This window comes from Phocoena phocoena, chromosome 5 (assembly GCF_963924675.1).
Source record: "Phocoena phocoena chromosome 5, mPhoPho1.1, whole genome shotgun sequence".
In the NCBI taxonomy this organism is placed as follows: Eukaryota; Metazoa; Chordata; class Mammalia; order Artiodactyla; family Phocoenidae; genus Phocoena; species Phocoena phocoena.
In genome coordinates, this window is record NC_089223.1 from 111,685,902 (window position 1) to 111,699,721 (window position 13,820).

Here is a 13,820-nt window from a genome sequence, read left to right on the forward strand (position 1 = left end):
GTAACAAATTTATCATCTTTGATCAAAAAGTATCAGGGCTACGGTAGGATGGTAGCTGGTAGTTTCTGTATTTTTCCATGACACATGTTTATTTTTTTATAATATTTCTAATGACTGTCCTCCAGGGATGAAAAGTTTTCCCTGATTCACCTCCAGTTTCCAATTCAGTGTCTGATTTTGTATTTGGTATTTTCCTCAGAATATACGTGGCACGTGCCTGTTGTCATATAGTAGTTCTAATGACTGTCCTCCAGGAATGAAAAATTCATATCTGTGTGAAGCCAAAGAGGCCTTTGAAATTGGCCTTCTTACCAAGAAATGTGATGAACCAGTTACTGGAAAACAGGAGCTCCATAGTTTTCTCAAAGCTGCTTTCGGTCTCACCACGGTGCACCAGAGGCTCTATGGGGAGATGGAGATGGTCCACACAGCAAGTCAGCTCTGTAGTGAAGCTATGGGAAAGCTGTATACTTTCAGTACTTCCTCCAGAAGTCAGGAGAGAGAAGCTGTCTCTCAGGAAGTCATGTCTGTTATCACCAGGGTGAAGGAACAGTTACAAGTTCAAAGCTTCTCAAATTTAGATGACAAGTCTTATGTTCCAGAGGGTTTCAAGTGTGGGTTGGAGAAACCCATCGTGCATGGGCAAGTGGATTTCCAAAAAATTATTGAAACCTATTCACAGCACCACACTTCAGTGTGCGAAATATTTGAAAGCACTTGTGGAAACAACAAAAATAAACAGAAAGGTACAAAAACAGGAATCTGTATCACTGATCTAAAAACAGAAACAAAAAACATAGATACTGTGAGTACTACTGAGGACAAACCACGTTTTGAAAAAGGCATGGTAATATCTTCCTCCCAAATGGCTAAGAATGGTTGGGAGAAACTCAGGAAGGTAGGAAGGAGAAACTTGGCCAGTTCTGATGCATTTCGAGTCTCCGTGGATGAAGATGTGGAGACTGAGGCTGAGTCAACAGACCATAGCAGTGGTGGGGGAGCTGTTTTGAACAAGTCTCTGAGCGACAGCCAGAGCTCCAGTTCTTGGAGCAAGTTAACAGGGTGTAGTTCTTCTACAAGCTGGGAGGAAGTGAATTACCACGTTGGTGATACGTCAGCCAGAAGAGAGCCTAGCAAGGAAGAGCACCATGTGGACACTCAGTGTTCCACTGCCCTGGCAGAAGAACTGGAGATTGATGGGGAGAGCAGAGCTATACAGCCACTGTCTTCAGAGCTTCATGGGCTCTCTCTCCAGGTGTCCAGGGATGACAGTTTAGAGTCTTCTCAAAGTCAACTACACAAGCCCATGCCCTTGACAACTTTTCCTCCTCATAACACAACAGGCACTTTGTTGGCCTCAGGTGCAGGGCTGTTAAAAGGAGCTCCAGAAGGTATGTGGGAAGCCGGAAATGTGGGGTCCAGAGATACTTCTGCTCATTCCAGACCCTCATTTGGTTCTGCTTCTTGGTCTTCTGATTCTGGTTGGCCCAAGAACATGGCCACATATCCTTCGATCCAAGAAGAAGAAACCTTTGAAATAATTGATACGTTTCCAGAAATCAACTGTGACGCCAAAGACAGTCATGAAGAAGAGAAGAGAGAAGAAATCAAAGGAGACACAGGTCCCACATTTAAAGGTAGCCGCTGCTGGGTTGACCCAGAAGAAGAAACAGCAGAGAGAGCAGAAGATAGGCCCGTAGACTTCCACATAGTTGTGGATGAGCCTCTGGGCAAAAGTTCCATGATAGCATGTAGCACTTTCACTCCTCATTGGCTTGTTCAAAATCCTGACTCAGGGAAAAGTGGTGGCTCAGTCAAAGAGCAGGGCATTGACCCTGATGCCTCCACGGTGGATGAGGAGAGCCAACTGCTGGACAGCACAGATGTTCACGCCACAAACACACATGGCTCTCACAGACCATGTGCTCTGAGGCAGCTGCGTGGTCGGGGAGCCCAGATCCCCAATTCCTCTGTAAGTGGTAACACTTCCATCCCTGTCTTCAGCGAGGACTGCACTGCCACAGAGGAAGCAGATGAACCTGGAAACCTGCTAAACTGCAGCCAGAGCTCCAGCTCGTCCTTGGCATGGTGGTTGGAATCACCTGCAATTTCCAGTGGTTCTTCTGAGGGAGAAAACCCATGGTCCTTTCTGAATTCCAGTGGAAGTTCTTTTGTTTCATTGCCAGGAATGACAACACAAAAGATCCTTAAGGCTCGCACCCTGCAGCCTGATGACTTTGAAAAACTCTTGGCAGGGGTGAGGCATGATTGGCTGTTCCAGAGACTGGAGAATACAGGAGTTTTTAAGTCCAGGCAACTCCATGGAGCACATAGTAAGTACAGCCTTTCATGAAGCATCTCTGCATGTTCGGGGCCCTCTGAAGCTCTTGTTATGTAGATCACTTAAAGCTCATGAAAGATATAGACCCCAGTTATGCTTTGTGAATATATAGAGAAATGTGTAGTTCAGGGACCTTCTTCCGTGCTGTAAAGACACACAAGGCAGTAAGGGAGAATCTTACAGGACTCAGGAGCAGTCATCAGTCAGGGCTTAAAACAGCTCTGGATGCCATATACACTCAGCATTTTTCTCCTCCACTGATTCTCATTACCAACCAGCTGATTTTTCCCTATTTTTCCCATTCAGATGGGGTTTGACCTAGTTACACATCATCCTTCTAGTGGGCAGAGATTTTCACACCTGTCCTAAGTGGTTTCTTGCCAGTCAATGGATTGATTAGGTACAATTAGCAACTGCTTCCTGCTTAAGGAACAGCACAAGGTCTCTTCCCCTAGCTGGAAGCCTCGGCTGGGGCCACCCAGCCATCAGCATGTCCACAACAGCTTAGAAGTGGTGGAGAAGCTGGGACAAAGACAAAAGGTTCTTCTCTTAGCCCAGAGGATCACATTGTAATGCCCTCCAAGGTACTGAAGAATTATTTGAATGAGAAAAATATATATATTGTAAAATGCATTTCAGAGGAAACTACGTAGGTTGCTGAACACTGGATATTAAAGTAGTAGTTCTCAACACTGGTATCGCATGAGAATCTCCTCCCAAAAGGCTTTTTTTTTTAAGGCTGCTTTGGGTCTTCATTGCTGCACGCGGGCTTTCTCTAGTTGCGGCAAGCGAGGGCTACTCTTTGCGGTGCACAGGCTTCTCATTGTGGTGGCTTCTCTTGTTGTGGAGCATGGGCTGTAGAGGTGCGGACTTCAGTAGTTGTCGCGGGCTTAGTTGCTCTGCAGCATGTGGGATCTTCCCAGACCACAGCTCGAACCCGTGTCCCCTGCATTGGCAGCCAGATTCTTAACCACTGCGCCACCAGGGAAGTCCTGAGAATCTCCCAAGAGGCTTTTTAGCTTTTTTAAACTTCCAGTGCCTCACCCCAGAGATTCCAGTCTAATGGGTCTGTGATGTGATCCAGGCATCCTTATTTTTTAAGAGCTCCCCAGTGACTTTGTGTAAAGCCAATGTAAAGAACTTCTGTTTCAAAATATTTCAGTGTTTTGCCTGCCACCTTGAAGTCAGACTAAAAGATAGATCAGGTTGTTGCCAAAAGAAGCAAAATTTTCTAATAATAGGGTTTCCCTGCTTACTGTAAGATTCTGCAGTTTCAAAATCACATTTCTGAGAGTTAGGTAGCTGCCTTATTGTTTTGTCTGTGTGCCAATTTATAGGTGAAAAAACACATTGGAGGAAGCAGGGCCCAAAGTTGAAAAAACTGAACAAGTTATGCATTCTCTCCTTGCTTCTTCCCTCAGTTCACTGCCCTTTCTATGTGTGTGTGCAAGCAGCTCACCTTCCATTTCCTTCCCCAGCTTCTCTGATTGAGTCACCCAACCGCGATCACCATCTCCCCCAACCCCATCATCTCCCTTACCGATCCCAGACCTGTGGGTTTATCTCACTTTAAGTATTTCCTCTCCCGAGTCTCCTGTTCATTTACCCTTTATCACAACCTAGACACTGGAAGTCTTTGTTCACTTCACTTTAACTTGGATCCCAAAATGTTGCATTTCTTCCTTAGGGTTCATGTTGGTCTTCCCCGTTAAAGAGATGTTTTCTTGCTAGCATTGGTCTTCCTTTCTTTAAGGTGGAAACAACCCTTACTTTTTCCTCTTATCTTTTCCTTTTTCAATTGAGTTTGCATCTTTGTAAAGTAGCTATATTTTCTCAGTAGTTCCTGGGCTTTCCCAACTTAAACAAAATATGTAAGAGAAAACTAGGGTGCACTTTCATATGCAATCTAGGATTCCTGGAGTTGCCAGGAACCTTTGGGGTAGAATTATTCGATTTATTTCTATCTGCGTGATCTGGCATAGGTAGCAAGCCTCTATTATTTGAAGTCCCCAGATAATTAGAAGAAGATGCACACACATATCACTTGTTCCAAGATGGTCTCTGGGATTTTGCTGTTTAAAAAGCCTTTTTGGGCTTCCCTGGTGGCGCAGTGGTTGAGGGTCCACCTGCCGATGCAGGGGACACGGGTTCGTGCCCCAGTCCGGGAGGATCCCACATGCCGCCGAGCGGCTGGGCCCGTGAGCCATGACCGCTGAGCCTGCGCGTCCGGAGCCTGTGCTCTGCAACGGGAGAGGCCACAACAGTGAGAGGCCCGCGTACCGCAAAAAAAAAAAAAAAAAGGCCTTTTATTTTCCATTACTTTCATACAGAAGCTCTGACCTTAATACGTTTCCATCACAAACGAGATTTTGTGAACCAAAGGCTATTCTTCACTGTAATTTCTCAAGCTTTAACTTTTTATCGTACTTCACTAACTTTTTAGTAATAGTCATAGAAGAGGATAAAGTTTGAGAAAATATATTAAAAAGTTGAATATTTCAAATGAGCTGGACTGGGACCTGTGTTACTTCAATTTTATCCATGAATTGTAAGATCTTTTTGAAAAATAAGATCAATATTCATCTTATCTTTTTTTCAAGATGCTCTTTTGTTAAAATATTCCAAGAAGTCTGAACTGTGGACAGCCCAGGAAACTGTTGTGTATTTGGGGGACTACCTGAATGTGAAGAAGAAAGGCCGACAAAGGAATGCATTTTGGGTACATCATCTTCATCAAGAAGAAACTCTGGGGAGGTATTGCTTAAAAGCACCTATATCACTAATGTAAAAAGGGCCAATTTTTCCCTTCTGTTAAGTAATTGTTTATGAGACTTTGAAAGGGCTGAAAAAATGGCTAAAATGTATGTTTTCAGAATTCAGCTCCTTTTTCCTCCTCCTCATTATCATATATGGAGGACCCACATTATGTCAGCCATTGGGCTGGATGTTTTATATACATGATTTCAAACCCATTAGGGAACATTAAACCCCATTGTACAGATAAGAAAAATAGTGTTCCTGGCTATATGACAGGCCACAGAGTCTTAAACACTGTCACTAAAAATGGTGGCAAGAAAGGCTAAACTATGCAAGCCATATTTCTAAGTAAATGGATGAGTCTGCAAAAAAAGGCAGAAAAATCCTCTAAGGCCAGGGTTGAAGCATATCCAGGGATATAAGTGAATACTGAATCCTTAAGACACCCTCCATAGAAGTTTTGGGCAGGGGAGGGATGAGAGAGCAGCTAGTGACAGAAGTTACACATGGAAGGGGATGAGTTTAGAGACCACGGGTATATATATATATATATATATATTTTTTTTTTTTTTTTCCCCCAGTTGGAGTATAGTTCCTTACAATATTGTGTTAGTTTCTACTGTACAGCAAAGTGAATCAGCTATACATATACATATATCCCCTCTTTTTTGGATTTCCTTCTCATTTAGGTCACTATGGGGCACTGAGTAGAGTTCTCTATGCTGTACAGTAGGTTCTTATTAGTTGTCTATTTTATACATAGTATCAATAGTATATATATGTCAATCCCAATCTCCCAATTCATCCCACCGCCCCCCCCGCTATCCATTTGTTTGTTTGTTCTCTGCATCTGTGTCTCTATTTCTGCTTTGTAAATAAGATCGTCTATACCAATATTTTCAGATTCCACATATATGCCTTAATATACGATATTTGTTTTTCTCTTTCTGGCTTCCTTCATTCCGTATGACAGTCTCTAGGTCCATCCATAGAGACCACCGATATAAAGCAGGGACGCAGGAATGGCTACATGCTCAAAAATAGGTTATTTAAAGAAATGCCACCCCACTGAGGCAAATAACCTGGAAAGTTTTTTGTTTGGCCTTAGTTCTTGATGGCAACTTTAAGCAAAAACTCACCTGAAAATTAGTGATCACAGGTGGTACTCATTGGGTTTAAGGCCTAATTTTATACCATGTGTGTATTTTAAAGGGCCTATAGGCAAGACTTTTAATTTAATGTAGACCTTGATCTTTAGCCAAATCCAAAAAATGTAAGAAATAAATAGGAAGGGAAAAAAAGAGAGAAATTGGGTGACTCTTAAATAGTAGAAATACATTTCTTGAAAAGGTTGTTGATGATAATACTAAATATAGTAAACATGTACATTTCTTACTACTTCCCAAGCCCTGTTTTAAGTCATTGATATACTAATTTAATTAATCTTCAAAAAACCCTATGAGGTAGTTACTACTGTATTAGTATCCCCATCTTACAGATGAGGGAACTGAGACACAGAGATGTTAAGAAACCTGCACCAATCCACACGTCAAAGTGGTGAAGCCAGGTGTTACGGGTATAATTGTGTCCCTCCAACCCCAGATTCAAGTTGACTTTATAACGCCAAGTACCTCAGACTGTGATCTTATTTGGAAATGGAGTCATTGCAGATGTAATTAGTTGAGTTCATACTGGAGTAGGATAGGCCCATCATCCACTATGACTGGTATCTTTATAAAAAGAGGAAATTCGGAGATAGACACACACAGGGAGAATGCATGTGAAAATTGTAGTTACACTGCCACCAAGCAGGAATTATCAGAAGCCAGGAGAGAGGCCTGGAAAAGATCCTTCCCTAATGCCTTCCGAGGGAGCATGGCTCTGTTGACACCTTGATCTTAGACTTACAGACTCTAGAACTGTGAGAAAAATCAGTTTCTGTTGTTTAAGCCACCCACGTTGTGGCACTTTGTTACAGCAGTCCTAAGCAACTAATATACCAGGATACATGATAGGAGGATCTGAGATGGGAAATAAAAGAGAGAAGAAGAGACAGGGAAGATGGAGTGAAAGGGTCTAACATGCATCTGACCAGAAAAAGATAACAGAGCAAATAGAAAAGAATTACTACTTTAATAGATGATTTCTGACAATTTTCCAGAACTGCCAAAATATACTAATCTTCAAATACAGGAATCACAATGAATCCCAAGTAGGATAAAAAGTGTTGTGCACATAATAGGTGATGATGGAAAACAAGTATTTGTACAGATGAAGTAATTATAAAAGGAAAGGGCAGAGGAAACCTTCAGATTGATTAGTTGACCTAATATAAGGTCATGCTGCAGGGAGTGAGAGATCTGCTTCCAGAGTCCATGCACTTTCCAGTACCCATGCTGGCTCCCTTGACTTACCAAAGAAGTCTGGTGAACTGCTACACTAAGTGGACACTCTCTTTAAAGTCAGTATCATCTGGGGTCATTGTATTAGGATTCTCCAGAAACACAAAACCAGTAACGTATATGTGTGTGCGTGTGTCTGTGTGTATATATACATATATATATATGTATATATATATATAAAGATTTATTTTTAGGAATTGACTCCCATAATTATGGAGGCTAGCAAGTCTCAGCATCTATAATTGGCAAGCTGGAGATCCAGGAGAGCTGATGATATGTAGTTCCAGTCCAAAGGCCAGCAGACTTGAGACCCAAGAGGAGATGACGTTTCAGTTCAAGTCCCAAAGCAGGAAAAGATCAGTGTCCCAGCTCAGAAGCAGTCAGGCAAGAATTCTCTGTTACCTGAAAGAAGGTCAGCCTTTTGTTCCATTTGTCCCTTCAACTGGATGAGGCCCACACACATTAGGGAGGGCAACCTACTTTACTCAGTCTATTGATTTAAATGTTAAACTCATCCAAAAACACCCTCACAGAAACACCCAGAATAATGTTTGACCAAATATTTGGGCACCCTATGGACAAATCAAGTTGACACATAGACTTAACCATCAGTCAGCTAGTATGAATTATGTTCCACTGTTCAGGTGGCTCTTACAAAATTATTTGAGTCATGAGATAAGATAACATTAACAATCTAAGGCGAAGAAAGAGTAACATCTTTCAGCTTTTTTGCATATCTCTCTTGATCTCTTCTTTCTTACTGTATAGTAGGATCACTTTGCATTTCTTTGTGTGGTTTTTTCCATTCACAGATATGTTGGGAAAGAATATAAGGAGAAGAAGGGGCTCTGGCACCACTTCATCGATGTGGAGAGGCAGATGACTGCACAGCACTATGTGACAGAATTTAACAAGAGACTTTATGAGCAAAATATTCATACACAGATATTCTACATACCATCCTCAGTATTACTGGTAAGATTAAAGAAATCAAGAGTTTGATTAAGCAGGACTGTAAATATATATTAGGTTAGATTTCTATTGCCAACCTACCATTCATCAACCTCCACCATCATTCTGGTAAAATTCAATAAACTCAGTTACCAGCTTCCTTCATCTACCTCATCTGCCTCAACTACTTGTAAGATATGTAAGAAATATGACCCTCTGTACCCTGATGCATCATTTGGATCCTTCAAGTCACATTTGAAGATCTGTTGATCCTGGTACCTGGTCCGTCATGGTGGAGTTAGCATTTTTAGTATACTTTTCCTTTATGTTGTCTTTGTACTTCTAGAGAGAGAGAAGGGACCCTAAAGATCATATCTAATACAAATTATTCCCTCAACATGGTGCATAAATCCTGTTTCATATTCATTGACCCTCACCCCTTGCAATCAAGTGATAACTAAGCCATAGCTTAAACACCTTCAGTAAGAAAAAAATAATTATCATCTTTTTTTTACTTTAAATAATTCCAGTTGTTAGGAAGTTGGCCCAGATCTGTCATCTTCTAATTTCTACCTGGATTGTAGTTCTTCCCTCTGGGACCATTGAGACCAATCCCTCTTCACTGTGATATCTGTTTAAATATGCAAAGGCACCCATCCCCACTGACATTTCTCTTCTTTGGGTTGAGAATACCCTGCTTCCCCAAAGATTTACACCCTAAAGAATTTTTTTTTTTTTTACTTTGGCCAGAGATATTTTTAGACCCATATTTTATTACTTATTTAATAATAGCTATTATCTATTTTGCAATTTCTTTATGTGAAGCACTATGCTGGGCATTTAACAAACAAACATTAACTCTAACCTTTGAAACAAAATAGTTCTACAGTCTACAAAATAGATCACATTGCACAAAAATGCTTGAGCTGATATTCCAACCCAGAGTCACAGTGCATGATCTAGCTACATGCCCTGGCAAGCCAGCCCCCTAGCATAGGTCACTTCATGAACTAATTTTTATTTGCACTTTTTAATAAAAGAATAATAAAAGTTTTAGGTTCCATTATATGCCACATACATGTTAAGCACTTTACATGCATGGTCTCATATAATCCTTTTAATGGTCCTATAGCTATCATTACACCCACTTTACAAATAAGGAAACCAAAATCTAGAGAAGTAATAGTGCTCCTAAGTGGCAAAGCCTGGGTTCAAATTGAGATCTTCTGACCTCAAAGACCATGGCCTTCACCATTGTTATACTGTCTCCCATTTCTACTTTTCAGGTTTTAGAGGGCAAGACAATAAAAGGATGTGTCACTGTGGAACCTTACATACTGGGAGAATTTGTAAAATTGTCAAATAACACGAAAGTGGTGAAAACAGAATACAAAGCCACAGAATATGGCTTGGCTTACGGCCACTTTTCTTATGAGTTTTCCAATCATAGAGATGTTGTGGTCGATTTACAAGGTATGTGAAACTGGGAATTATTTTTTTATTTTTAGTATTATTTATATGTAAATGTGAGATTTTGTAACTAGCTCTACTAATCATTATTTAATAAATAGATTGTTCAGTGCATAGGCTACTATTTCGAATTAAATTAATCAATTTTGCTGTATGTAGCAAATGATGCCTAGAAAAAATGTTTAAAGCTTTCTACAAGTGTCTAAGGTGTCAAATAATCAGGGAGAAGATCTGGCTCACATTCTCTTGGGCTTCATTCTAGAGCAAATCTGTAACAGCTTTTTTAAAAATTTCACTCAAGTGGATTTGAGTGATGTAGGTTTCTTATGACTGCATGTTTTAATGTGTCACAGTCTTTCCACACTTTCTTTCCTCTAGCTCTTTACCTTTATTACAGGTGTGATACTGGGTTTCATAACTGGAATCATTATGGAACAGAAAGCTGTGTGTACTTGAATCTAACTTCCTTTAAAATCTGCATTAACATTTAAATTTTGTTTCAGTTTGGTATTTTATTTATCAGAATTATTAGCCATTATTCTATACTTCATTTAAATGATAAATGAGTTTTATTATAATTATATCTAGTAAAGATTCTATGACCATCCTCCAAGATCTTTTCTATCCCCCTTCCATAGCATTTATCATCACTCTGTTATATTACATATTTTACTTACTTACATTGTTTATTAATCTGTCCCCCTTCACAAGAATGTTACACAAATGAGTACAGAGATTTTTTACTAACTTGTTCACTGCTGTATCTCCAGCACCCAAAACAGTGTTTTATACAGTGTGTACACTCAATAAGTATTTGTTAAATGAACAGAGGAATGTATGAACTAATGAGTGAAGCATTAAAGAAACTTCTGAATCATGAAAATATTGTGATTTAATAATTATACTAAGTGCATGTTATTGCTCTCTAATTCCTGGGTCTGGTATGTCATATTTGACAAATTTAATTACCCAATATTTAATTATTCTTCTTAAAGCAATAATTGGAATATGCAACGCCAAGTCCCTTAACAGAAATTTATTTATCATAAACCAGAGGATGACCAGGTTTTTAAAGTGTCTTGTATATATTATACATATGTTTTTTTTTTCAGAAACACTTTACTGACATTTATAGAGGATTTAATTCTCAGACATATGTATTTCTCTTTTAGGTTGGGTGACTGGTAATGGAAAAGGGCTTATCTACCTCACAGATCCCCAGATTCACTCTGTTGATCAGAAAGATGTCACTACCAATTTTGGAAAGAGAGGAATTTTTTACTTCTTTAATAACCAGCATGTGGAATGTAATGAAATATGCCATCGCCTTTCTTTGACAAGACCTTCAATTGAGAAACCAAATAATTCATAGACTATCTAGAGTGATAATGACCACTTAGTGCTGCTCACCAGCGCCGGGCTCTCCCCTCCTTCCAGGAACACCAATTATGGCACAGCCTGGTCCCTTGGGTTTAGGTGGGAACATGGGACTGGTTCCAGCCAATGATTTGTGAGAGGCATTGATAAGTATCACCTTCAGGCCCATATTAAATTGCCAGGGCAACACCAGGGCAGAGTCTCTTTCCCTCTGCGCAATTACCAAGAGTACACCAGGAGATAGCTGCTCATCAGCATAAGTCCTGCAATGAGGAAATCACAGGAAAGAGCCCCACTGACCCACGATGGACAGAAAACACACATGAGAAATAAACTTTTCTGGCTTAAGCCATGGAAATTTTGGAGCTTTTGTCACTGTCGATCAAGACTGATACTATTGGTGTTTTTCTTATTGATTTAGGAGTTCTTTATGTATATATTAAAGAATTCAGGCCTTTGTGATATGTGTTCCATTTTTTTTTGTTTGTCTTTTGACTTTGTATGAACCTTTTTTCCATGCAGAATTTGTTTTATACACTTGAATTCATCAGTCTTTTATTTTATGGCTTCTAGGTTATATGTCTTCCGTAGATCTTCCCTACTCTGGGTTTTGTTATTTTTAATCCTCCCACATTTTCTTCTAGTGCATTTACACTTGTGAGAGGTCTGAGGGAAGATGGTGCGTTTTGATGGCCACCACAGTCTGCCCTTGCACCACACAGATCTGGTGCTTCACACAGGTTTGGGGATCAGCGCCTCCATGAGCTCACCGGAAGTTTACAGAAAGAAGATTGGTGAGCTATTCCCTTACTGCAGTTAGTCTTCGGGGTTGCAACTGGTACACACTCTCTCCCTCCTCCACTATTCATTCTAAATTTCCCTTAACCATTACCTCAGCAAATCTGAGTGCCTTACCTAGTGATGTGACTCAGGCCTACATACGTGCAGGTTCTGAATTCTAAATAGTTATACCTTTCTCAGTTTGAGTTTACTGCACATGTCTTTTCATAACTGCAGATGGAGCAGGTGAGAACCATTCAGATCTCCTGATACGGGGAGTGTAGTTGACTGACACCGCCAGCTTGCACCCCTCTCGATCTACCACTGTGTTCACAATTGAAGTCATGCTCCCCCAGTGTGCTCTCAGCCAGTGACTAAATAAAGCAAGGATGCCAGGCGTTAAATACTTCTAACGGGTGACTATGCACAAGATCTTCCCATCGGCCTGACCAGAACCTTCTTAGCACTCTGCTGTGGTCTCTGTTGAGACTCTTCCTTCCCAGTCCTCCTCTGTCTGCCCTCTCCTTTCACAGTGTCAGACCTCCATCATGGTCTCCCCCATTGATCCTTTACAGTCATTTCTCCCAACCAATACCTTATATGTCTAATCCCTTTTTGGCATTGGCTTCTTGAAAAACCCAAACTAACAAAAGTTTATTAAAGAAAAAATTTTAATTTATCTTATTAACAAAATAAAGGAGGAAAATCATATTATAATCTCAAAGATGTAGACAAATCAGTTTATGGTTAAAAAAAGCTCTTTGCAAACTAGGCATAAAGGAAAAGGTTCTGAATCAGGTAAAGGGTATTTTAACTTTTTTTTTTTTTAAGGAATGTCATAATTAATAGTGAAGCACTTAAAGTTTTCCATTTGAGAAAGGGGATAAGCAAATTAGCTCACTATACCAACCCTATCCACCATTTGGAAAAATCAGAAAATATATATATTGTCTCTGTCCCTGGTTCCTGACACAGAGCTCCTAAATCCCTTGGAATTTCCTGGTGATAGAAGTGTCTCTTGTTATAATGAGGTGACTCTACACCTCAATCAATCATCAGTAAAAGTGGGACAGTAAATCAATAATAAAATAACATTTGGGGGACAATTAGGGATTTTTAATGTGTATTGAGTGTTAGATAAAATTAATGAAGTGACGTCTTTTAAAAATACTAAAGCCAAAAAAAAAAGTGAAAGATGCTTGGCTTTTTCTTGATAGTCTTGAAGCAAGGAGAAGGGTACATAAGAATTCATTACACTAGTCTTTCCCCTTTTGTATATATATATACTTTTTTAATTAATTTATTTATTTATGGCTGTGTTGGGTCTTCGTTTCTGTGCGAGGGCTTGCTCTAGTTGTGGCAAGTGGGGGCCACTCTTCATCACGGTGTGCCGGCTTCTCACTGTCGCGGCCTCTCTTGTTGCGGAGCACAGGCTCAGTATTTGTGGCTCACGGGCCCAGCCGCTCCGCGGCATGTGGGATCTTCCCGGACCGGGGCACGAACCCGTGTCCCCTGCATCGGCAGGCGGACTCTCAACCACTGCGCCACCAGGGAAGCCCCTGCTTTTGTGTATATATATATTTTTTTTGTTTTGTTTTGTTTTGTTTTTTTGGTTTTTTTTGCGGTACGCGGGCCTCTCACTGTTGTGGCCTCTCCCGTTACGGAGCACAGGCTCCGGTCGCGCAGGCCCAGCGGCCATGGCTCACGGGCGCAGCCGCTCCGCGGCACGTGGGATCCTCCCG

The 13,820-nt window shown here is 40.6% G+C and overlaps 1 protein-coding gene across 1 annotated transcript in view; it reads left to right on the forward strand.

Annotated features, from left to right (window-relative positions):
* ALPK1 (alpha kinase 1) overlaps nucleotides 1-11,293 on the forward strand; it is a 59,835-nt gene extending 48,542 nt beyond the window's left edge. The window contains exons 9-13 of the mRNA XM_065877272.1: nucleotides 200-2,333; nucleotides 4,942-5,095; nucleotides 8,313-8,475; nucleotides 9,738-9,924; nucleotides 11,094-11,293. Of these exons, the coding sequence (XP_065733344.1) occupies nucleotides 200-2,333; nucleotides 4,942-5,095; nucleotides 8,313-8,475; nucleotides 9,738-9,924; nucleotides 11,094-11,293 (2,838 nt within the window). The remainder of the gene's footprint in view (nucleotides 1-199; nucleotides 2,334-4,941; nucleotides 5,096-8,312; nucleotides 8,476-9,737; nucleotides 9,925-11,093) is intronic.
* Nucleotides 11,294-13,820: the final 2,527 nt, after the last annotated feature.